The sequence below is a fragment of the Helicoverpa armigera genome, chromosome 9 (assembly GCF_030705265.1).
Source record: "Helicoverpa armigera isolate CAAS_96S chromosome 9, ASM3070526v1, whole genome shotgun sequence".
Classification (NCBI taxonomy): Eukaryota; Metazoa; Arthropoda; class Insecta; order Lepidoptera; family Noctuidae; genus Helicoverpa; species Helicoverpa armigera.
The window spans coordinates 11,117,190-11,142,105 of NC_087128.1; the positions used below are offsets into that span (position 1 = coordinate 11,117,190).

Genomic DNA, 24,916 nt, shown 5'->3' on the forward strand with positions numbered 1-24,916 from the left:
ACTATTAAATATATAACTTTAGAACTGAGTGAACTAAAAAAATAAACAATCTTGTAAATTGGTAATGATATCTTATCACAGAGGTTTGCATAGTTGATTAATCTCGATTTAGGAATAAAATAATGAGGAAATAAAATAAAAAGTCTGGTATACAAAATATTACACAATATCCAATTCAAAGACATGAGAATTTACTAATTTGTTATATAAATCTTAGTTCTTATTTTTATTTTATTATTTACTTTTTACAGTTTTTAAGATCAGTTTCTATGGCTAAAAGCCGTTGTTTTGAACACCTCACTTTTTTAAAGAAAATCAATACAAGCGATTTTTTTTATGTTTGGCACTGAAGTCGTTGATTAGATTTTTTGAAAATTCTATGCTTGATGTTAACTAACAATTTTTCACACGTTAGTTGACTTTGTTTTCTGTGTATAATAGTATATTTATTTATGAGCGGTTATTCATCATCCAAGCCATTATTCGCTGATAGTACTTGACCCATAATAGCTGCACAAGTAACTAATATCATATTTGAATGTGACTTGGACATGTTAAGTTACTTGCACTTGACCTACGATGCCCATGAGATGACTCAAATAACCAAAGTAAAATTCACTACCATTTCCCTTAAAAACAGAATTATGTTATGTTTATACATACAATCAATAAAAAATGATGCTTAATCACTATTAAAAAAAACTACCAAATTGATGTAATTTTTGATTCTGGCAGCTCCAATACAGCGGGAACTCCTTTGTTTATGTAAAGAGGTGTTAACTACGTGCATACTCGTCGATTTCCTTGAGCTTGTCCCAGCACATGAGTAGCAACACTGTATGAGGTCCGAGCCTCAGGTAATTTGCTCCTACACCTTTGTATAGAGACATTGGGCCCTCGAAGCGAATCATTTTGAGGCCACAGTCGATCATACCTTTGTAGAGCTTCCCTTTGTTTTGGGCGTCGACGGCTGAAAAATAAGTAACAAATAATTAGGATTTGTCATATAAAAACAATGCACAAGAACTGTTGGAAATTATAACCCTATTCCTATGTTGTTAACATGGAACCATAACACACATTGGCAAATAGGTAGTATGTCATATGGACGCGTGTAACAGAAGTACAACCCCACATGAAATACATTTTATCGTAAGACAACTGTTTGTATTCTCATTTTTGAACGTTTACAAAAGATGCCCACTCTTCACTCAATAGACCTCTAGTAGGTACTACTTACGTTGATTGCACAGCCTAGTAGCAATAACGTCGAAGGGGTTGAGACACAGCGTCATCACGATGCCTCCAAGGTTGGCTCCGAAGAAGGACAGCATGAGAGGGTACTCCGTGAACAAGTCGTGAGCTCGCAGCCAGTCCTTGGCGTACGTGAAGCTTAGGATCTGAGAGGCACTGCCAGCCATGCCGCGAGGGATTTGAGGACCAACGCCGCGGAACAGACCTGAAATGTTTTTTTTCTGATAAGCGAAAATATGGTAGCCATCAAGAACCTAAATGAACTTGAATGTGACCTTTGGACTTATTTTTCAACATGTCCTCAAAATAGAGACCACTTCAGTGTTAGGTTTAATTAAATACCTTATACTTGAATATTGAAAATGTCAGTTCATGGTTTTAACCTAGCACTAAATTGGGTACTTTTTTGAGACCACATTTTATGATTAGGTGGTAATATTGGTACAAGTTACCACTTACTTAGGTCTATTTGCAATTTTACCACAATCAGTTTGGCTAAATTCGGTATTTATTTCGCCATACTCGAAAAAAGGCTGAAATGTAGATAACCGTACCTTTAACACCTTCATTTCTAAATATATCCATAAGCGCGCTCGTGGTCCCCTTGCACTTATGTTGATGGCCGACAGCGATCGCCTTGGCTGCTTGAGACTGCAGCCTAACCTTCACCAGGTAGAATGGAGTCCCGGCTATAGACCCTAGGGCGCCGCCAACGCCCGCGACACCGGCGCCTCGGAGCAAGGAGGTTTGCCCCGTTGAGTCTTTGAGCATGCCCCTTCTTTCGGCTATTCGGAAGGACCCTAACCTAAAATATATGCATATAGATCAAATATACGCTAGTATGTGTACCCTCCAAAGGTAATTTACGAAATAAAATGTGTCTGAGCCACTCCCAAAAAAGTAGAAAAGGAAATTTTTAAAACTTGAAGTAGGTATTTTAATAACTCTTCCACTATTTCAAAGTTCCAAAACAACATTAACCTGGGACCAATACGAACCATACATTACTTAATACAAACTCAAATAAAAACATCACACTTACCTAAAAATATTTAAAAAGAACTGAAACCCAAGCATAGCAGTCAGTCCATTTTGCAAGGCCACGATTCCTTCATTTTTGCCGACCACATACAGGCCATGGGGCACGTTCTTATAGAAGACAGCATGCTCGCCCCTCGCTTTAAGTTCTCCTTGTAACTGCAGTCTTACTTTGACAACCTCTATAGGGTTTGTGAATAGAGAAGCGAACATGGCTGACACACCGCCCATAAGTAAATCGGTGACATCACGATTTAAATCGCGCGCCAGCGTTTTGGGTTTATGTACCGGGACACTCACCATTTTTGTTTAGTCTGTGGAAGATGATATATTTTCATAAAGTAAAGTAACCTGTACTTACGTAGTTATTAAGTACCTAATCTGTGACTGTACTAAGTACTCACTCGTATTAGACTAACCTCTGACCTGAACCTCTAACTCAGAGACATTTAATGATTACAATACCTAAGCCACTCCTTAGTGACGGAGTGTCATACAAATCCTTCACTAAGGAATGGCTTAAGTAACCATTAAATACTCTGAGTGGTGAGGTTAGTTTTAAATATACTTAGTTCATGAATTTTCATGGGCTATGATGTAATACTTTTCAATGGTTTTATACACACATGGAAATGTTGAACTATTGAAGTAGCTGTGATATGCAAGATACTCTTTACCTACTTTATGATCTAAATAGAGATAAAAAATTGAGCCTAGGTCTGAAGTAATAAAAACAATTGAACTAAGTTTTACCGGGATAAAGTCTTATTCATCAGTAGTACGTTTTTTTTTCGGATTTTTATATTGAATGGCATCGGGATTATATATTCATTGATATTCTTGGGACTGTAGTGAACTTCATATTGAAAATTTTCTGAAAAATATGAAAAAAAATATGTAGCTCTCTATTAAAAATTAAACAGACTATGAAAAAATATATTATATATGTATATACCTATAAGAAAATAAAACTTACTAAATGGGATATGATTATAGTTTCAAGTATATAAAATATTAGAAATAAAACGAAATAAACATTTTAAAAATTTATTGCTACTACCATAAAGCTTAACTTTCAATAGCACTGTTTTAAACAATTATATGGCAATACATTGTACATTTTTTCTACATTATTTATGTAATGAATAAAAATACAAAAGATATAAAGGCACTGATATTTATAGTACAAGTGTAAAATAGAGATTCAGATTATTCTTCTAAAAGAAAAACCCTCTTATTATTTACTTAACTTTGGTACCACTATTTGTGCTGTCACAATTTTTATGAGTTTCTTCCTACAAAATAACAACAATTCGTATAGTCAATAAAGTATTATAAAACGGTTACAATCCTCTTTGGCTCATTTCAGAACAGGGTTACCATATAAAATAATATCACTAATTTTTAAGACAACAACACAAAAACAAAAATTGATTTAATTCAATTAAAATATGATTTGTACTGTAATCGTTGGATTAAATGCTATATTTTTAAACAAATACTAGTTGAGTAAATAAAATGCTTAGATTAAGGTATTTGTTTGCAATAATACTGAGTCACACGGGTCTGGGAAGATTTGGGGCACTATGCTACATATTACCTAAAATCAGGTACTAAACTTAATGTTATCTAATTATTGCATTGTTCACTAATATTCATTAAAAGTGGAGGACAAAACAAAAAGCATAATACCTGGATAACCTATAAATTAAAGGCCCTTCCGAATATTCTATTCGAATTTTGACATTAGGCCCATACAAGTTATGTCAAATTACTGGTAAGTAAAGATAGATAGAATATTGAAAACGGCCCTAAATATATACAAGTCTAAATATTTTTTTACTAACCTGACACTGGCAAGGAAGACATTTAAGTAACTAAAATATAATTTGAGAATTATCAATAACTACTGATACATTATCTTTCAGTATCAAAACATCCGATATCTGTCCGAACATAAGACAATTGTATAATTCCTGCATTGCGCTAATATGATAAAAAAGATAAAAGATGGCAATAACATAACACATCATCTACATAAATAACTTACCTAATTAAAAAAAAATAACAATAGTAAAAATAAAAATACCTACACAATGTAAAAAAAAAACAATCTTAAATCTACATAATCTCACTTTCCTATAAACTTTGAGGCACGGATACCTCGAGGCATTTGCAAAAAAACCCCTACGTATGCAATTCAAGACTCTTTTGCAAATCTTTTAGCATATCCCAGAATACCAAAAGCAGTACTGTATGGGGTGCTTGACGTAAGTAAGAGGGGCCCATGCCTTTTCCGAAAGCTAAGACCCCCTCCGCTTTGACGATTTTCCTTGCACAGTCGGCAATACCCGAATACATGACTCCCCGCCCGTTCGCGTCGACGGCTGAAACAAATATTTTTTTGTTAAAAGATGATAAAATTTATTTATATTAAGATGTCATTCTCAAGTGTAGTGAAATGATTGAGTTCAACGCAAAATGCTATAATTAGGTGATATGTTTTTGACAAAAACAAACAAGTCACTGTTTATGTTTTTAAAGCCAAACATGATGCGAGAGTCATATGCCAACTAGAAACAAACTTGTTTATATTTTTGACGTTAATAAGTGCTTGTAAAGGCCTAAATGAAATAAAATGATTTGACTTTGGTATATTTATGTAGGTATAGGTGATTAATTATATAGCTATTATTTTTAATCTGAACAAAAAGAGCGGGAAATCTACATTGTCTTTTAGCGATTTTTCCGCGGTTTCGTTCAGATAAATTAATAAAAAGTTACAAGCTTTGACTTGGCAGTATAGTATAACAGAGATTGACGAAATATCTTGCAAATTAACACGTCATAAAAATCAGGGTCAAGTAAATCACATCTTTACACACTCCCAAACCAAATTAAATTAGCGGAAAAAAGCCAAAAAAACCTCAGGGCATTTTACCTTGATTATACTAAAACAAATTTGCGAAAAAATAAGGAAAGAATCCAGGATATTTACCTTGATTATACAGCCTAGTCATGATAACATCCATGGGGTTCAAAAATACAGTCTTGACGAGTGCTCCGATGTTGCTCGCTACGAACGCCGACAAATATTTAGATTGCTGGAACACATCGTTGTTATCCATCCATTCTTTACATCTGAAACATACAAAAAACAAATATAAATAATGAGACATGCCCGTGTTATAGTATGGGTAGAGGTTTCCAAATAACACTACACGATATTGCCAGATAGCTTTAAGTTTGATAGGTAGCGATCACAACGGCTTTTCCTCAAATTAGGCCCCAAAAATCCCCCACATCATCTGTCTAGCCATTTCCCTACCACTGTTTCACATGCGATTGTTAGACTTTCTAGCTTCTGCTGACCACCGACTATGAAAAATGATTCAGTTTGTAGTAACATAACAAGCGCAGTATGCACTCTATTAATGGACTTTATTCTTGCAAACATTGCTTGTCGTCATAGAATGAATACCTAGCTAACATTACAAATTAATTGCTTCCAATGAGACATCTATTTAAATTATGACATTGCTGTTGTTTAGTATTTATTGATAGCATAGGTCAATATTTCCATAAAAAATAAACAGTGTCTTAACCCCAAATAAGCGTGTGAAACGATAATATTGCGAAGGGGGCGTGTGCAAAGTTACAATTACGTACTATCGTTTATAACTTGGTATATTATGGCATTTTTGCAAAATGTAATTTTGCACCCTGCTGTGGTGGCTTTGTGGGTAAAGAACCAAATTCTCAAGTATGGGTGTGCAAGTATGGGATGGTTCGATTTCAGATCAGTATCAATGCAACTTTTCTAAGTTTGTATGTAGGTAGGTACTTTCTAAATAAGTATATCTTGGGCACCAATGTCTGTGTTTTGGAGGGCACGATAAACTGATAAGCAGATGATGATGTAGCATTTTTGCGAAATGCTTTGAGATCAATAATGTGCAGACCGCAAAAGCGTGGCCTTTTCTTTAACGGCTGATTTAAAAAGATAATTAAGCAAGGCTATCTCTGACGCAAGAAGGCGTTGCCTACTGGGGGCTCGGCGATAGGTCGACCGATAGTCACAACAAAAGTATATAGCACCAATTTCATCAGCTGACTTGCAGCATGCTGTATAATGTATATCTTATCATTGTGTATTTAAGTAGCTAATTTAATAGATAATTCTATTTTTAGAAATGGCAACTAGTTACGAATACTCTGTCTTAAAATTGCTCATTGGTCCTTCCGTACTAACTGGATTTATATTGTATATCCTAACCATCCGCACCTATTGGCCTTATTAAGAAGAAATTATAGTTTTGACATAGACAACAGAGAATATTTTCCTCTTTGTACCTACTTCAAAGGAGGAACTGGGGATAGCAGGTAGGTACTGAAAACAAAATTAGGTACTTACACAGCAAACGAAGCAATTTGCGAAGCGCTCCCAATAGAATTCCTCATCATCATTCCATGGGCACCTCTCCACAACCCTGACAACCCATTCTTCTTATAAATCTTCTTCATCGCATACATCATGCCTGGGTGAGCATGCTGTGTTCCGACAGCTATCTTCTGTGAGGAGTAGGACATCAGCTGGGTCTTCACAAGCTGTAGAGGACTGCCACATAGTCCTCCACACATGCCAGATATGCAGCCGAAGAACAGACTGTTCACAAATTGAGTTTTGTTCTCTTTGTCTCTAAGGAGGCCATAGTTGTCTGCGTGTTGGTAGATGCCTAACCTAAAATTGAATAAGGAGGTTTTAATTAAATTAATGAGACTGATGGAATTCAAGATACCATTATGTTGTAGATATTTCTTGTTTAATGTCCTGATTTTTTTTTTTACCTTTTATGAAAATTTCTAAATTATGTGGCATTGATGTTAATAGAAATAAAGTTTTTATAAAAAAAATGCAACTGAATCAAATAAAAGCATGCACAATCAACATAAAAGAGCAAGCAAAGAGATAGCCAAAAAAATAAATACATAAACTAAACAAAACCAAAAACAGCTTACCTTACCCCGTTTACGACAAGTTGGAACCACAAAGCTGGCACAAGTCCTTTCTGTAACGCAGCCACTCCATCATGTTTCACTATGTTAAACATCGCATGAGGCACGTTTTTATAGTGGACTGCATGCTTCCCCCTAGCCCTGAGCTCCCCTTGTAACTGCATACGGGTCTTCACTACGTCGAATGGGTTGCTGAAAAACCCAGCTCCCACCCCAGCGAGACCGCCCACCACGAAGTCCATTGTACTACGGAAGGTACAGCGTTTTCAGCACACAGTTTTGATGTTATTGTTATTTAAATTTAAAATAAATTAACACAACCGAGTTAGTGATTTAAGTTGGACGGAAATCATGTCTCAATTTTGAAGATTATTTTGTTGAACAAATACATAATTTACAAAACTCATTTTTTTTTTGATACTGTCAAAAATAGAAAGGTTTTTCCGATATGACTACCTGAACCAATTGGGTAATATGAAGTAATACATATTTAAAGTTAAGAAAGAAACATGCAATCATTGTAAACATACAACGTCAGTTGATTTATAGATTAAAACCAGCCTACGTTAAGGTAAAATCAAACAAAATGTAATGTAGCATTTAGATAGGTAGTTTATCTAATAGCATTCAAGGTTACTGTTATAAGAAATAGGAATGTTACATACCTACCTGTAGCAATCTACATATATTAATCTATAATTCTATGTCTTTACTAATATTATAAAGAGGAATCATTTATATCAAAAATGACTGAACTGTTTTACTACTGTCTTCTTTTACTGTTGAAAAGCTATCTCTGACTAATATATGCAATATTTTACCCCAGTACAGGAAGAAGTTCCCCTGGGAAGCAGGAGTTGCCTTAAATTGCTTAACGGCTTGAATGATGTCATCATAGAACAATAGAAAATAAATTGTGTCTTGTGTATATCTGTCTCCGACATACAACGAGTTAATAGTAAAACTAATGTATTGAACTTTTCATTAACTCCTTGCTGTGGGTGAATGCTTGGCAGGAGTTAATGGTGTATTCTCTTTAAAGGAAGGTTATTAGAAAACATTATCAAATTAAATAAGATTTTGATGTTATATTGAAAACGTCACTGTACCTACATACTTACTTTGAAATCGGTAAACAAGGTAGTATTTTTTTTATAATATGATACACATACACACCTTGTTAGATAAATCAACACTGACAATATTATGACACAGACTAAACACAAACATTTAAAGATTTTTAAAAATTATTTTTTTAGGTTTATTACATTTATTAAAATATTTTATGTCTAAAGGGACATATTATACAATTAAATTAAAATAAGGGTATTAATTAGGACATGTATTTATGTCAGGAAAAAGAGTTAACCACGTAATAACGCTTTTTAAAAACTTGAGCGCGAATTACTGCAGGATTTGCACAAGGCTCGTAATTGTAAGACACATTTGGTTACTTTGGAACTGTGATGTAATATTCAGTAAATTAGCTTTAAATTATCACATGCGTCACTGAAAACTAAGAAGATATAAACATTTAACTGAAATAAATATTAGCAATAAAATAACTAACCTTATCCAGAGTTGGTGCAACTTGAAGTCATCTAATGTATTCTATTAATGGTATATGGGTCAACATCATGGGCTGCCGTGAAGTCGATTATGTGACGGAAACTTACAGAAAATGTTATATTTCTATTTCTATGATTTCGTAATACAGGGAATTTTCAAATGTCAAAGTAGCAAACATTGCGGAGATCTGTCAAATTCGAAACTGACAGTTCACGATCAGCTGATAAAACATGTAGGCTTGTCTACGGATTACCAAGTGGACATAGACAATGACATAGACAGAAACTCTGGACTCTGTGCCCATTGACTGCGTTATTTGAAAAAGGACCTAAAAGAACTTTAGAAATAAATGAAAAAGATAAATCACAAGTATGTATCAAAAAGCTCATCCGTAAAATTTTCAGTGGGGATTATGCCCAAGAAATTGGCAGCATTGCCACTCAGTCAAACTGGCTAAGCACTGAGCGCTTGCTTATTTCTTGATAGAGACGATATTGATAGAGATGATATTTACGTGTAGCAGACACCGACATCCAGACTAAACGTGCTGCTTTGTGAAAGTTTCGAAATCGAACCCGAGACCTCTTGCACAGGAGCTAAGCTGGTTTGCCAGGTTGCCAGTACATATGATACGGCACTTCAAAGTCGATTATGTTATTATGATGTAGGTAACATGTACATTACTAATGTACGTAATATCATATATGGATTTAATTGTATTTTCACTAATAAGGTTTAATAACGTTTTCTGGCCGAATATGAGTTTTTTGATGGCATAGAAAACAAATATCACACTTGACAGTATTATTAATGTTTTGTACAAACAAAATTAATTGTGATATTTAATAAAGAAAACAAATAAAAAAATATGTAATTTAGTATAAAAATCAAATTTAATAAATAAAGTACTAAAAAAAAACAAAATATGGCAACTGAGCCTAGCTTGGGAGTTAAAGTTGGTATGTTCTTATTTGAGGTGGTAGTGGAAAACGTTAAGAGTATGGTGGAAAGTAGAATATTGGTTATAAAAAGTGATTTCGCCAATATATTTTCACTGGAACTAAAGGATCCGAAGCAAATGCACATAGTGATGCCAGAACCATTACCGTTACCACCGGAGCCACCGGGAAAGAAAGGTAAGAAGAAAAAGGCCAAACCGAAAAAACCCAAAAAGGGCAAAAAGGGTAAGAAAGGGGCTAAAGTTGAGGAGCCGCCACCAGAACCCGCGATACAGTCGGGACAGTCGGTGTTATTCTCAAGCAGTCCATCGATATTGATCCAAAATATGAAGAAGTGCCCTCTCGAGCTGTCATTATGGAGCAAAGAAGAGAATTTAGTGTTCATTGGCAACACGAGCATACCTTGGGACCCAGTATTTTTATTATATTTAGAAAAAATCGCTGATTGTCAGGAACCTCCTCCAGTAGTTGTGAAGGATGAGTACAATATATTCGAAGAAGGTAGGGCTAAACTAATGGCGAAACTATCAATTCAAGTAAAATTATCATTCCTTAATGACAAGGTTACAACAGCATTTCGAACTCTTTCAGAAGATCCAACTTTTCGCAAATGTCTTTATACGGGAATTAATTCCAAAACTACATCTTACATGTGTACGTTGAAGACTACTGATGAAGCATTTGAAGAAAATTGTAATAAAATAGAAAATCAATTTATTGTAGACAAACCGAAATCCACAAAGATTGCGTTTGCTGACTACAAAAATGCTCCTGGAGCTAATCTCGCTTTCTTCGGTGAAGACGGTTATTGTTGCATGAATCATGCAGATAAACCTCCTGAATCGATATACAAAGCTCCCGAGACTTGTCCAGATATCGATTTCATCATTGACTATGTCAGGAAAATCATTGTATCCTGCAATGATAACATGAGGATGCTAACACCTCGACCTACGATAAGCCCGAGGGTGAAAGCTACAGATATTGATAGGCTTTGTTATTGCCGAGAGACAGCATGGCCCAAGGGTGAATTCGCTGAACGCTTCAAGAAAGAAGCCAAAATGGGCCCCTGCCCACTTTGTATGGATGCTGGCGTAAAGACTGCAGGTACTAGTGGCCCCGCCACTTTCGACATCGCTAACATCCGAGGTCCGTGTGGCAAACCAGAATGCAAAATTGCTAGAGATATAAGGGCTTATATCGAAAACCTCGTCGATGAAGACAATGAAGAATTTATGCTCGACGATCTTATTGGGCCCTGTGGTAGCAAAAACTGCACATTAACTGCAAGAATTCAAGACTTTCTACAACACGAAGGAGTGTTTGCTCACGGAGCGACATTAGAAGGCATGTCCACTCAATGTGCTTGCGTTGATAAAATGAAAGAAGCACTCACTAAGAGAACTTCTTGTGCGTCTATCTGTAGTAAAGATTGCGAAGATGCATCGAGCGACTCGAAAATATGCGAAGGGAAGGGGTGCCCACATAAAAAGCCAGAACAAAAAGTCTATGATGTTTACTATTTCACAGTACAATATGAGTTTGAGAATAAACCTGACACATCACCTAGTGGCAGTGAATCCGATAGAAAGTCAAGTGGTAAGGAACCTGACGTTAAGTCAAATAAATCAGATAAGTCGGAGAAACCCCCCAGCAAATACAAATATTGTGGTCCTGAATGCCCAAGTGTAAAAGCATCGGACACTAAAACATCTTGCTCTAAAACGAATTGCTCCACTGATGCAAGTAAATTGCACGATGACGACTCCTCAAAGTGTGTGTCTCCAGTATGTCCAAGCAGACATGAGTACGATCCAAGTCCTGCAGACAGCAACATAGAAATGCGGTTCGATGAACTTTACAACCCGTGTTGTGTGAAGTCGTGCGACGTAGTAGATAGAGTTAAAGATTTTATTGCTGATGGAGTTAAAAGAAAATCAATTTGTCCCAGACCACCCGATGAAGAGGACCCTTGTTATTGTGATTGTGTGTGTACTTTTAAATTTTCCAGCAAAACGACCTATTGTGCTGTCTGTGGGGGTTACGAGTGTCTTGGAGATGATATGCGAGACCAGCCAGAATATATTAAGCCTCATCCTTGCCCAGTGTACCATAAACTGTACGATAAAAAGTACATTGATGTTCAAAGTCCCTGGCCGGAAGATGAAGCTAATGAAGGAAGTACAAAAACTGGAAGGAATGTTGCAACTAGGAGATCAGGGTCCACAAAAGGTGGGAAAGGACCAGTTGATAAAAAGAGCTCACCAGAAAAGAAAGCCCCTGAGAAGAAAGACAGCGGTGAAGATAAAACGAAGAAGTCTAAGAAAACTGACAACGCAGAAAGTAAAGACAACTCCAAGAAGAAGAAAAAGAAAGATAGTGCCGAAGCCGAGCCGAAGAAGACCAATTCTGAAAAGAAGAAAGTTGGAAAGTTTACCGCCTCAGCAGACAGCGCGCGTATGTTCATTTTTGATATAATATTACCCTACCACCCGTTCACGAGACTTTATTTTATATCTTATCCTTCAGAGGCAGCAGCACCTGGGAAAAAGGATGATTCAAAACCTAGCTACCACTATCCACCTGTTCCGCCTCATATGGGCTGGAGGTGGAACGCTGAAGACATTCCGGGAATGAAAGTAAGATAAAATATATGTTTATTTTAGGTCCTTTATAATATAACTTTCTGGTTTTTCGTAGTTTTGCTTTACAAAAAATATTGAGCTGTTCTTGTGTTCTAATTTTATAATGATACACGACTTTATTGAGCAACTACGTCCAGGAAAAAACAAGTTTTATTTGAAAAAACTTTTTGTACCTCAACCAATGCCGTGTAGGTACAGTTTGTACATGAAGGATACCCTTCACTGTTCTGTTCATACGAACAGTTTAGACACATGAATAACTATCTACATGAAGAAAGATATTACTTTGGGTTTTGACTTTCGACTTTGATTGATTCTTAAACATTTAGGAATAATAAAAACATGCAGGAAAACTTGATACGTGGCTAATTTCGGTAAGTACTACGTCTGATAATACATTATTGAAGAATGTTAAATGCAAACGGGCTATTAGACTACGATAAATAAATCTGTATCCTTGTCCTCCACGTATTGAGACTCGGGATACAAAACGGTATTTTTGTCTTTTGTAATGAAATCTACAACTGTTGTTGTGAATCTTGCTTTAACCATTGAAAAGTTGCCTATAAAATATCATCTAATATAGGAGACCCGTAAACACTATTAATATTTTCAGTTTCGGCCAAATTGGCGACCCGGAGCTGCCAATGCGGTCCTGGTGAGGAGGTACAGGACTACAAGAGAAGGTACGGACAGCATCAACAAGAAAAAGCGGGCTTTGTTGCAGCGCAAGAAAAAAATCGAAATGAAGCCTACATTGATCGTCACAAAGCATGATGGAGAATACACCGTTCAAATGGAAGTGTTCAAGAAATTCTCTAAGGAGCGCCTTTTATTCCAATATCCGTACGATGAAAAACCGCCTCTGATCTATACAATAGGAAAGACAGCAGAAGAGAAACGCAAAATTCAGAGGCAGCGCGATAGAAGAGAACGCAGGGAAACTAGAAGAAAGAGTAGACTGCTCCAGTCTACATTCAGAGACAGGTGTCAAGAGATTTGTTTGAAAGCTTATAATCAAGCGATCGGGCTGCTGCCATTGCCACACCCCAATGCCCCTGATTGTCCCTGCGCCGAGTCCAACGGCTCCCTCACTCCACCTATTATAGATTCCTGTTCTTGTTCAGATGTCGGTACTATATCGTCAAGCGATACTGATAACGATGAGTGGATTGTAGAGTTTACACCGCCCGCGGCAAGATGGGATGCAAAAGCAAAACATCCACCAGTGTACGCTTCGAATGAGACCCAGTACAATTATTTAGATTATAAAGTAAAAGTATTAGATAAAAGTGGTAACCAAGTGCCAAGATTCTTCAAAGGTCCCGATGGCAAACAGGAATGCAGCGACTTAGGCGGATTTTGGAGTCCAAAAAAGACTTGGTTGGAGATCAATAAGGACGGCTACATAGGACCAGATGAACGATGGGTACCCATGAACTTCATAGGTCCTGACGGTTTGTACTATTCAGCCGAGGAAGGATCCTTTACAGACAATTCTGGACAGTTATGGAAAATAGGTATAGACGGATATATAGATAAGGATGGTAATTGGGCGTGGTATAATAATAATAATAAGAAAAAAACAGTGAAAGGTACAAAATCGAAGTCAAGCGTCACAGCTTCAACTGTCGATGTGAAGAAAGGTGGCAAATCTACGGATGCGACGTCTAAAGGGAAAGAGAGTAAAAACAAAGGAGATACAGCACCTGCCGCACCACACGCGCCTGCAAAATCGAAATCTAAATTAGGTGACAGGAAAAAATCTGTAGTACCAGCTGTATCCACATCGCCAATATCTAAAACCCAGAAAAACGACAAGGACAAGGCAAAGAAAACACACCCCATAGTTCCAAACCACAAATCTAAAACTCCCTTAGTTATGAGTGTTTCTGTAAATTATGATAAAAGCAAACTACCTCGTATGCCACAAATGGATCGGAAAGCTTATATGGACGCGAAAAAAATAGCAAAATACCGTGAAATTATAGAAGAACTTAGAGCTTACGATGACTTAGGAGAATTGAAGCTTCCTCGAAAGACCAATAGGGCTTCAAACACGCCGAGGAAGAAGCTGTCTCCCTTCACCATGCAGGGTTTTATCGACTACGAGAGGAAGATGCAATCATTAACGGACAGATCTTTTGGATTACCGACATCTACCATTTCCTCCACATTTGAATCAAAATATCAAATGTAGATACTGTATATACATAGATACCTCTCGTATTATATATATAAACTTACATTTCATTAAAAAGATAGGTGAATCGAAAAGTTTGTTATCCATGGAACTTATAAAAAGAAAAAATAGTAGTGTTTGTTTTCTGTTGGCGTTTATTTTAACACTGTAGTGAAATAAATAATATTATTTGATTACCTATTTATGCAATGGCATAACAAAGCTATTGAGTTTTGTTAAATATTTTACATTTTGAAATCTTCGTTGTTTTTAGAGACTAAAAGAGGAAGTATGTTGCAACACAAAAAGTTTGGGCCTCTTAGCACCCACGTTTTTCTGGGGTAATATCTGCATCAAGTTGACTGTGTGAAGGCTAGCGGTCAGTCTTGTAAGGTCAAAAAAAAGCTCAAAGAGAACCGTATGTGTGTAACACTCGCGTTGCAGATTTTGAAGCTTAGAAAATTCCGAACAGAGCCACATCCTAGCTGTGGTCTCGATCGGTAGCTTTGCCGTTCCGTGCACATGCATGCTTGTACGTTTTGCTAGGAATCTTGTTCACTGCATGTTCTCTGAACAATAGTAACGCTGCACAAAAAACATATTTTTTTTATGAGAACCTCTTTGATATAATTTGTTAACCACGGCTGTCTCGATTGACACCTTCAAAAATGTTGGAAACAAAAATTTCAAAATTAGTGACACATTTATTTGGCAAGTTGTAAAATTGAAAGTACTATAAAATTAAAATTAATTTGTTCTGTGAATATAGGTTTTGGAAACGAGAATCGTATATATGATATCAGTTAGTTAAGTGTAATTAATGTAAAAATGGCTCTTACGGATTCAATGTTCTTGTTCGAAATAAAAGTTGAAGAATTGAAAAGCTTCATCAACTGCAGGGAGTTTATCATCAAAAGTCAGTTCGCTGATGTATTTAATATAAATCTAAAAGATCCCAATGAATCAGGGACATACTTAAGGACTAGACCACATAAGGTTAAACGGAAAACTAGATCACGAACTGCTAAACCCTCGGACAAATCACCAAAGTCACCATCGCCTGAGGCTCAGACAGGAGTATCTGTCTTAGTTGAAAATAATGCGGACAACCTTATTTCAAATATGAATCAGTATCCTATGGAATTGTCGTTATGGAGTAAACTTGTACCTGATTATAAAATAGGTTCAACTAATATTTCATGGAGTGCACCTTTTATCGACTATTTGAAAAGACTTAACAAAAAACAGGAACCGGTTTGTGTTCAAGGCGATTACAATGTTTTCCATGAAATGAATTCAAAACGTATGGCTGTGGTTAAAATGGTTGTCAAATTGAGTTACATAAAATATAAACCTACAGTGATTAGTAACATTACGAACAAACCCGATCCATTAACTGAAGGTATAATAGCCGTGAATAGTAGTAAGAAGCGAAGAGGCAGTCCGTTCAATCAAAACACAAAAATAAATATTAAAAAAAAGAAGGAAGTGAAGTCCAAAGAAGACTCTAGTAGTAAGGAACGATGCTCGAAATTCGAGACTAATGAAGATAAAAGAGATAATAAAATTGAGAGCCAACAAAATAAAAGTGGCGTTGCTTCTGTAGTAAGAAGCTACACAAAACTACGCAACATCAAACATGTAGATGTTATAAAAACTAAATCATGCTCATCTATAGATAAAAAAATGTATGATTACATTTTTGGAGGTAGTCCTTCAGGGCCATTTGGCAATCAAATCTACTGCGTATCATACTTTACAGTTGCAAAAGATTTTGTAGATTCCCCTAAGTCAGAAGAAACAGAGAAACCCACATCCGAGAAAACCGCATCTGAGAAATCTAAATCCCCTTCCGAGAAAACGAAATCCCCTTCCGATAGATCACAAGCTATGTCCGAAAAATCGAAATCTGATGGCGAGCAAGAAGAAGAAAATTATAAGTTCAGAGTTTGTAAAGGTGACTGTCCGAGGAAAGTAGCAGGAAATGTGTCTGGCACTCGTAGCTATTGTTCCCTAGATTTACCGCTAAAGGCCACCGAACTAATTACTGTAAAAAAATGTGGTCACATTGATTGCGAAAATAAAATAATGAGAAAACTACCAACTCCACCAGATAATCGTACTCTGCTAGAGCTAAGTACCCGGGGAAGAGATTGTTGTGATGTCAGAGAAAAAGTTGAAGAAGTGATCGGAGGAATGACTGCAAAGATGAAGTTCGGTAGCGAACCCTGTTATTGTGAATGCGAATGTCAGTTTGGCTTCATAAAGAAAACAACATTTTGTGATATATGCGGTGGGTATGAAGTTTTTGGAGATGAATATGCAAAAACACCTGGATTTGATTTGCCCTTTCCTTGCCCAATCTATCACAAATTAGCTGATAAAAATAGATTGATGAAGCTTAGTACATCTGGTAGCGATACTAAAAGAGATAAGAAAGAGATTGGGGAACCTAAGAAAAAAGAAGTTCCTGAGCCTAAGAAAGAAAAAAAAGAAGCCGTCGAGTTAAAAGGAGATAAAAAAGGAGCAAGTGAATCAAAGAAAGATAAAAAAGATCCTGCTGATTCTAAAAAGGAGAAAAAAGGACCCGAAAAGGTCATTGAATCCGAAAAAGAAGTAACAAAAAAGGGAAAACATAAAAAAAAGGACGACAAATTTAAATTTAACTACGGTTATTCAGGTATACGTATGTACTTAGCTTATTTGTTTGATTGAAATATTGTTGTATATAGCTCTGCTAATTCTCCTATCTAATTAGCACCGCACATTGGACATAGTCACTGCGCATTGCCTTGTACAGGCACTTTGACTGTGGTACCCAAGACTATGGGCTGGCTTTGGAATGCTGAAAACGTACCTGGTATAAAGGTGCGTACATTTATATATTTTAATAATTTATTTAAAATAAGTAATGGAAAACATTCATTTATTTTTATTTATTATTTTTTCTTAGTTCCGTCCGCAATGGAAGCCCGGTGCCACCAATAAGCATATAGTAAGGTTGCTTAAAATTGCTAAGAATCCCGGTGAAGTCATTGCTAAAAGATTCAGGAAAAAAGATTTAGGGAAGGTGAAAAGACCACTTAAGCGTCCTTTACTCATTGTGCATAAGAAGGAGGGTGAATATACTGTGACTATGGAAACTATGAAAACATATACGAAACCGAGAACATTTAACCAGTATCCGTACGAAGATAAACCACTCGTGACTTACACGATAGGAAGGACAGCAGAGGAGAATCTAGAAAGAAAGAAAAAGAAAGAACGTGCGCAAAGGCGGCTGGAGAGACTTCAACGTGATTTCGTTCAGAGTGCATTCAAAGATATGTGCCATGAAATTTGTCTCAAGACGTATCAACAAGCGCTTGGTATATTGCCTAATGCGGAAAAGCCGGATTGTCCTTGTTACAAGCCAGAAGAAGATCACGAGGACTCTCAGTCCTGCTCTTGTTCTGAAGACAAACAGCTGACGGAATCCGATACTGATTCCGATGAATGGATTGTTGAATTTACTCCTCCTACTGCCACTTTTGATCCAACGTTTAAATGTAAGAAAGTTCTAACTGCCGATAGCTCTTCCCAGTACACATACTTGGACTACAGAGTAAAGCTTTTAGATAGGTACGGTAATCCAGTGCCAAGATATTTCAAAGGTCCTGATGGGAAACAGGAATGTAGCGATTTAGGTGGGTTTTGGGGTCCTGATGGGAAGTGGCTAGAGATAAACACGGATGGCCATATTGGACCCGACGAGAAATGGGCTCCAAATATCTTCATAGGACCGGATGGAGAGCACGTTGATGCGGAGACTGGCAAATTTCAATCATCAGACGGTAAGTGGCTAGTGGTCGGAGTAGACGGCTACGTAGAACAAGGCAAGTGGAAGTTCTATCCTAAGACGAAGCCTCCACAAGAGCCAAAAAAGAAAGGATCCGGTAAGAAACCTGACAAGAAAGAAGATAAACAACAAGGCTTGAAGAATGTCGAGGCCACTTGGAGTTGCTTTGGGAGTGCATCACCCAAACAATTGTCCAAAATGGGAATTGTAGGGCATGGGCAAGATAAGAAGCTATTATTGTCTACATTACAAACCATGATGGCACGCGGAGAAGATGTGAAAATTCCAGAGCCTAAAACTATCCCGCGGTCTGGTAAGACCAAAGGAAAATATGGTTCAACTCGTGCGCGCACTTTCGTTGAGAGGAAGAAATGCAAGCACGCGACGCCGTCAGACAAAGGTATCATTGCAGTGGATGGTCGCGGGAATAAGATATATTTCAGACTGAAAGATTATCGCAATAGAAGACCTAAAGATAGGGTGAATACTCTTACAGAACAGGGCATAAGTGTGAGCTCGTTCCATATGCCATGTTTCCATTCGTTTATAAGCAGCGAGATCATGAAGAAGGAGCAATATGATCGGCTCGTAGCTCTCGCTAAAGCTGCCGGCAAGGGTAAGAATAAAGGGTCGAACGAAGTCGAACGAAAAGGGGGAGGAGCCCAAAGGTGTACCACAGCATCCACGCAAGCTGACTTTGTTTACGTTGTGTAATTTTAATAATTGTGAAATGTTTTGGTGTAGGAATTTGGCATAGGTTTAGACAGTTGAACTTTTAAGCGGAATTTTATTCGGATACGTGCTAAGTCAAATTTTGTAACGTTATGGTAACTTGTAAGAAATAAATTATTTATTGATTACATTATTTTTTTCATTTGCAACGGTATTGATAAACCACCATCGTGACCAGAAGGCTGGCTATTACCTCGGACAAAGAATCAGCATGGCGATCCAACGAGGTAATGCTGCCAGCCTCTTGGGCACGCTCCCAGTTGACAGCGATGGGGACGAATTTTTTGACGCTTTTTAGTTGTTTGTTTTACTAGGATAGTTTTTGATTTTTATTGTAAATATGTATTGTAAATATTAAAGGCATTAATATTGTTAATATACAAAGAAGTTATACCATCGTTCCTGCTTCCTTGTATCGCCTGGTAATCAAGTTCGGCTTTGATTAACTGACCGATCATACTGTTACATTATAAATCTTTTGTTTTTTCTTTTTACTTAACCTTTTCCATAGTATTCTCATCGACTTCATCCTTTAGTTTCTTGTTTTATAAAACTACTAGTCAACTTTTACAATACACATACATACCTACATAAGTGCCTGCTCAGAAAATAGCATTTTAATTAGTGCGATTAAGAAAAGCATAATATATCTAGGTACATAACAAAGAGCAGTGAAAGGACGCAAGTAAGCATTTATTTTATTTTATTTTGTTTTGTTTGCGTATATTGTACAAAATTAATTTTTCAAAACTAATTGAGTTAAATTAACTTGCAATAAAATTGAATTCAACAGATTCCCAATGCGGGTTGGAAACCAGGCGCTATATCCAAACGTCTTCTAAGGAAATTGAATAACGCAAAGCGTCAAACCCACACTGAGAAGAAAGTAAAGCTGACCAAAAAGGCGAAGAAGCGTGTGGAAGACAAACCGACGCTCATTATTAGTAAGAGGAATGGGGAGTATCGTGTCGAAATGCAGGCATCTCCCGAAGATAGTGACGTCAACTTAGACCAGTATACTCCTCTCGTCTACAGGATAACTCGAGAGGACAATGAGGAAAGGATACAAAAACGGCTGAGAAAGCAACGGCGTCTTACCAAAGAAGCCGTAGATAAAGTCTGGGTGGACCCGTACCACCCTGAAGTTTGTCAGAAGACATGCCTTAGAGCGTATAACCAGGCCATCGGGATATACGATCCTAATAACCCAGAATGCACTTGCAGTGATGAAGAACTAAAAGAGTCGGAATGCAGTTGCTGTAGTGCAGATGATGAAGATGACAGTTCAGAAAGTAGCTCACTAGACCTCGAATGGGAAATACATTTTACGCCACCCATCGCTTTCCAAGCGTGATTTGAGTTTTTGTTTTTGAAGTATTTTATTATGTGAAATAAAACTCCAGATTAAACCACAACTTTTTCTTCTATTTTACTTTTCGCTAAGAGGTTGTTGAGCACGTCCCATATAACGAGGGAGAGGGTAGTGTGAGGGGCTATCCTCAGGTAGAGTGGTCCTAATCCTTTGTAGAGGCCGTGAATGCCTTCGGTTCTGTATATTTTTGAGAGGCAGTCGAGAACTCCATTGTATAAGACGGCACCGCTTACGGCAGAACCTGCAAAGGAAATGGGTAAAACGATTACTTTTATACTTTAAAAGCTTTAAAAAATCTTGCAGTAGTAAGATAGAAAAGTAGATTATCCCACAAGGTAGTAGTTTGCTGGCTGAGGAAGAAGTCTGTCGAAGATAATGTATCTATCACATCTTGCACTGATTACATACTATGTTTATCACTTCATGACGGAATTGGAGATATTCAAATGCTTTAAATTATTCTTAACGTTAGACTTTTGATTTAACATTTATATGCCTTTTCTAAATATCTTCTCCATCCAGCCATAAAAGTGATAGCGTAACATTGATCTACAAAGGAACATTGAAAGCATAGACCACTTGACCCAAGCGTCAGGCATGCACCACAGATGGCCAGCCCACTAAGCTGCAACAACGTTACCCTGATTATAAAGCCGCGTATTTGCCACATCCAGCGGCGTTTCGATACACACAACGATCACACCGCACACGATGCTTGCCACGAATGACAAAGCCACTGGTGAGTCCACAAAGTAGCCACGAGCTAGCAGACCTTCCTTGAATCTGTAAAGAAACTCGTTTATTTATTGTACGAACCCTGGTTGTATAAGCGGACGGTGGTGACGTCGAAGGGGCATATGGCTAAGGCTACCACCACGCCGCTAACTGCGCTGGCCCCGAAGGCGAGTCCAAGGGGGGAGTTTGTGAAAAAGCCGTGCGACTGCAACGCTTCTTTGGCTCTGAAGTGGAAATATTTTAATTGAATTGGCTTCGGTGAATTGTTTTGCCTGTCCTTGTTTTTTGTTGAATAATTGGACACTATTCGTTTTAGGTAGTCTAGTCCATAGAATCCAAATTCTGTTAGGACAGTTTCATTTTCTCTATTAGTTAACTTCACCGAGAGAAAGTTAGAATGAACACCTAGTCTTCAGCACCACTACAATGTCAAGTGTTTGTATTTCCTCTGTAGAAGATGTCTATAAAGATCCTTCCAAGCTGGCCAAATGTCTGTTCTTCAATTTACACATAACCTATTGTTTGTAATTTAAAGTCTACATAATTAAAGTCTGTTCCTAATTAAGTCTATAAGTCCATGTTTACTAGAGTGCACATCTACATAAATCTTACTTGGAGAATGTGGTGAGCTGTGCTGCACTGCCTATAGCTAGCCTCGTGCAGGTTGCGGAGACTCCAGCGAAGAAGCCTCGCAGACCCTCAGTCTTGTAGATCGTGACTACTCCGTCACACATTCCTGGAAGCAAACATTACATCAATTTAATAAAAACAGTAGGGGTAGGTAAATAGTAGGGAACGTTTGAAAGGAATTTCTGCTATAGCAGCTGGAGCTTTTCTGACTTTGTGAGTGACTGTGTTCCTTATGGAAAGTCAACGGCATAACCAAACCCTGAATTCATTGAGTAATATTTAAGAGCTAAAATATTTTTCTGTGTAAAAACTTGTAGATGGCGATTTCGAAGCGAAGTCTTAACGTAGACGTTCTGTGCTATTATTTGGGATGATGGAAAAACATTTCTCGTCTTTGTGCAAAAACTAGATTAAATAAGTAGATCATACCTTTATATTTATGCTGTCTCCCAACAGCTATGCTGGGATGTGCGGCTGCCTGTATCCTGGTCTTCACCACCGACGCTGGGTTGCCAGTGACGCCGCTCATAATGCCGCTCACGCCTGACCAGAATATTGCCTTCTCTATACTTATATCGCCGTTCTTGTTTTTTGTCCAGCCGTTCACTTCTGCTACGTGGTACATGCCCAACCTGGAATACAATAAATACTAATTAGACATTAACATCTTGCAACTCGCCTGAAAAACCTTACTAAGTATTTATAAATACTCGTATTTACTGTAGCGTATGTCTAAGGTCGATTTTTTCCTGAAGGTCTTTAATTTTACTGTGTTATTCTTATACCTATTCCGTGCGATTTTACCGGCGTCTGTGGAAAGGTCTTCCCGTACCCGAATAAAACATAGCCCATGTTCAGCGTAAATAGTGTAGCTCTCTCTGTCTCTTTGTATATATTAGTTTAGTTTAACAAGCAGATTTCATAGAATTACCCTACCTTCTTATACAATCTTTTCACACCCTTTCCCCCCCCTGGAAAATACCGTCAGGAGTGCGCTTGATGCTGGATTAAAATAAATACCTAAGTAAGATATTTACCTGACAGAATTCATGGTGAAACCAAGCACCATAGCTGGAGCCAGCCCCTTCTGCAACGCCATCGCACCGTCAGCCCTCGCGATGACATACAGCGCGTGAAAGATCCCTCTATATCGAGTGTTGGTCTCTGTGCGCGCGCGCAGTTCTCCTTGTAGCTGCAGCCGAGTTTTCACAACGTCCATCGGGTTTGTGAATATTGTTGCGCCGGCGCCGGCTAGACCGCCGATTATGAAGTCCATTTTTTTATTTCTGGAATTTTAATTATGATGATTAGTTTTTTAATTTAAGTTGTAGGCCCGGTATCAATACACAGGAGGATTACATATGGAAGTATATAGGGGAGAAGTACATGTTCATAATACATTGCAGATTATTTTATTTGTTTTATCGAAAATATTACATTAATATATTTTTTCTTCGAACCACTCCTATTCAAGATCTATTGATGGGTAACTAGACCAGGTAACTGGGTAAAATCAGATTTTTGAATACAACACCATAATTAAATCATTACTAAGAAACAGACATATAATTTGGCATATTGTCAAATTGTCCTATTGTGTTTGATGCAAGTTTATAGTTGATTACTAATAAAGAAATACATAACTTGTACCTATTATTTATACACGTGGATTTCTTTTTCTATGTACCCCAGGATTAAAATGTTACCTTTGTTTCTTTTTTCTGACCTTACAAGTCCAACTTTATTCACAAATGAATAGGGTGTCCATACTTACATAAAATTCTATCGATATTTTTCGAATCTACGTGTGACATGGCATAACTATTTTTATTGTCAGTAGGTTCCGAATTTTCGATGAGATTAGAAAATAGAAAGTTGATTTGCCTGATAGATAACCCATGATAGTACCTAGATAGTAGATACTAAAGTCCATTTGTCATTTAACTAGCTATGCACATTATTGTATAAATTGCAGCTAATTCCATGTTTCTAACGAGGTCAGCAATTTATTCAATGCTACAGCATTGCAGATAAATTCTATGGAAGTTTTATTCAGTTTTGTCACATTAAATAGTTCATTTATTATTTTGAAATCACAAAATAATATCTACAATGAAACGTTGTACAGATAAGTACAAAATCAGTGTAATTTGTTACTTCTTATCACGTCGATTATAATGTGTAAATGAATAACAAAATAGCTAAACGTATCGTTAATTAACATTCAATATATTCAAGAACTTACTTAATTATTATTTTTGCAATAAACAAACACTAAAAAAAACATTCAACTCACCTTCTATTATATTAATAAGCGTTAAAAATATCACAATCAATCAATAAATTAATTACTTAAAATTAACTAAAGCGTACACCACGTTGGACTCACATCGTCCACACACATTAAAATATCCACTATCACTACGTGTAGAGACAAATCATTATCTTACACTCGTGACATTGAAAAAAAAAACAGGTATTATAGAACACACGCGATATTCATCAAACAATCGATTTTCAATACTATTCTGTAGTCACTAAAGTTTAAAATTGCGATTAGATCATTTGACAGTTCATGTACCACGTGTATTGAGTACCTAGTATTTGATTTATGACGTATGGATGACGTAAGCTACAGAATTTTGGCGCGCTCGAACGCGGAAGTTCGTGTGATGTAACTGACTCGACGTCGCGACGCCTAAGCCCGTACTGGCGAATAGAGAGATTGTGCCAGGGTCAAATCACGGCCAAACAGTTGAATGAACGATTAGTTTTCCAGAAATGGCGTTGGGAGTTCCGCGCTTGCGGGAAATTCCTGTTGTGACGTATAATGTGGTCCTACTACTCTAGCTATAAAGCGGGAATTATTCAATGCGTCTCGAAAGACCAAAATTCATTTGGAACCCTTTTTAAACTGCATTGCAAGTTTTAAACAGGAACCCATTT

The 24,916-nt window shown here is 37.1% G+C and overlaps 4 protein-coding genes across 8 annotated transcripts; 2 read left to right on the forward strand and 2 right to left on the reverse strand.

Moving 5' to 3' along the window:
- Positions 1-237: 237 nt before the first annotated feature.
- LOC110369726 (solute carrier family 25 member 35) lies at positions 238-9,094 on the reverse strand. Of its 4 annotated transcripts, XM_021325263.3 has the most exons (6): positions 8,879-9,094; positions 3,046-3,166; positions 2,297-2,606; positions 1,809-2,059; positions 1,241-1,459; positions 238-970 (listed from the first exon to the last, which is right to left on the reverse strand). In XM_021325263.3, the coding sequence occupies exons 3-6, from the start codon at positions 2,593-2,595 to the stop codon at positions 777-779; spliced, it is 963 nt and encodes a 320-aa protein (XP_021180938.3). In that variant the 5' UTR covers positions 2,596-2,606; positions 3,046-3,166; positions 8,879-9,094; the 3' UTR covers positions 238-776. The 4 variants fall into 4 exon arrangements, with proteins under 4 accessions (XP_021180938.3, XP_021180937.3, XP_049695500.2 ...); XM_021325262.3 differs by lacking the exon at positions 3,046-3,166 and having other exon boundaries at positions 8,879-9,093; XM_049839543.2 differs by lacking the exons at positions 3,046-3,166; positions 8,879-9,094 and adding an exon at positions 4,140-4,403.
- A 493-nt stretch (positions 9,095-9,587) lies between these two features.
- On the forward strand, positions 9,588-14,857 carry LOC110369699 (uncharacterized). Its single transcript, XM_021325213.3, has 3 exons — positions 9,588-12,293; positions 12,366-12,475; positions 13,098-14,857. The coding sequence occupies exons 1-3, from the start codon at positions 9,803-9,805 to the stop codon at positions 14,679-14,681; spliced, it is 4,185 nt and encodes a 1,394-aa protein (XP_021180888.3). The 5' UTR covers positions 9,588-9,802; the 3' UTR covers positions 14,682-14,857.
- A 634-nt stretch (positions 14,858-15,491) lies between these two features.
- LOC110369700 (uncharacterized) lies at positions 15,492-19,361 on the forward strand. The gene is made up of 3 exons (XM_021325214.3): positions 15,492-17,349; positions 17,422-17,531; positions 17,617-19,361. The coding sequence occupies exons 1-3, from the start codon at positions 15,492-15,494 to the stop codon at positions 19,213-19,215; spliced, it is 3,567 nt and encodes a 1,188-aa protein (XP_021180889.3). The 3' UTR covers positions 19,216-19,361.
- A 544-nt stretch (positions 19,362-19,905) lies between these two features.
- Positions 19,906-24,684, reverse strand: LOC110369701 (solute carrier family 25 member 35). 2 transcript variants are annotated; one of them, XM_021325217.3, is made up of 6 exons: positions 24,267-24,684; positions 23,008-23,256; positions 22,400-22,602; positions 21,953-22,076; positions 21,246-21,388; positions 19,906-20,846 (listed from the first exon to the last, which is right to left on the reverse strand). In XM_021325217.3, exons 2-6 carry the CDS (start codon positions 23,244-23,246, stop codon positions 20,638-20,640), a joined length of 918 nt encoding a protein of 305 aa, XP_021180892.1. In that variant the 5' UTR covers positions 23,247-23,256; positions 24,267-24,684; the 3' UTR covers positions 19,906-20,637. The 2 variants fall into 2 exon arrangements, with proteins under 2 accessions (XP_021180892.1, XP_021180891.1); XM_021325216.3 differs by lacking the exon at positions 21,246-21,388 and adding an exon at positions 21,422-21,564 and having other exon boundaries at positions 24,267-24,681.
- Positions 24,685-24,916: the final 232 nt, after the last annotated feature.

Coding starts and splice junctions, on each gene's coding strand:
- LOC110369726 (XM_021325263.3), bottom strand. CDS start 2,595: ATGGTGAGTGTCCCGGTACATAAACCCAAAACGCTGGCGCGCGATTTA. Junction 2,060..2,296: donor TTCTTTTTAAATATTTTTAG/GTAAGTGTGATG, acceptor CATATATTTTAG/GTTAGGGTCCTTCCGAATAG. Junction 1,460..1,808: donor TAGAAATGAAGGTGTTAAAG/GTACGGTTATCT, acceptor AAAACATTTCAG/GTCTGTTCCGCGGCGTTGGT.
- LOC110369699 (XM_021325213.3), top strand. CDS start 9,803: ATGGCAACTGAGCCTAGCTTGGGAGTTAAAGTTGGTATGTTCTTATTT. Junction 12,294..12,365: donor CGCCTCAGCAGACAGCGCGC/GTATGTTCATTT, acceptor CTTATCCTTCAG/AGGCAGCAGCACCTGGGAAA. Junction 12,476..13,097: donor AAGACATTCCGGGAATGAAA/GTAAGATAAAAT, acceptor TAATATTTTCAG/TTTCGGCCAAATTGGCGACC.
- LOC110369700 (XM_021325214.3), top strand. CDS start 15,492: ATGGCTCTTACGGATTCAATGTTCTTGTTCGAAATAAAAGTTGAAGAA. Junction 17,350..17,421: donor CTACGGTTATTCAGGTATAC/GTATGTACTTAG, acceptor CTATCTAATTAG/CACCGCACATTGGACATAGT. Junction 17,532..17,616: donor AAAACGTACCTGGTATAAAG/GTGCGTACATTT, acceptor ATTTTTTCTTAG/TTCCGTCCGCAATGGAAGCC.
- LOC110369701 (XM_021325217.3), bottom strand. CDS start 23,246: ATGGACTTCATAATCGGCGGTCTAGCCGGCGCCGGCGCAACAATATTC. Junction 22,077..22,399: donor GAGACAGCATAAATATAAAG/GTATGATCTACT, acceptor GTTTGCTTCCAG/GAATGTGTGACGGAGTAGTC. Junction 21,389..21,952: donor CAGCTCACCACATTCTCCAA/GTAAGATTTATG, acceptor GTTTCTTTACAG/ATTCAAGGAAGGTCTGCTAG.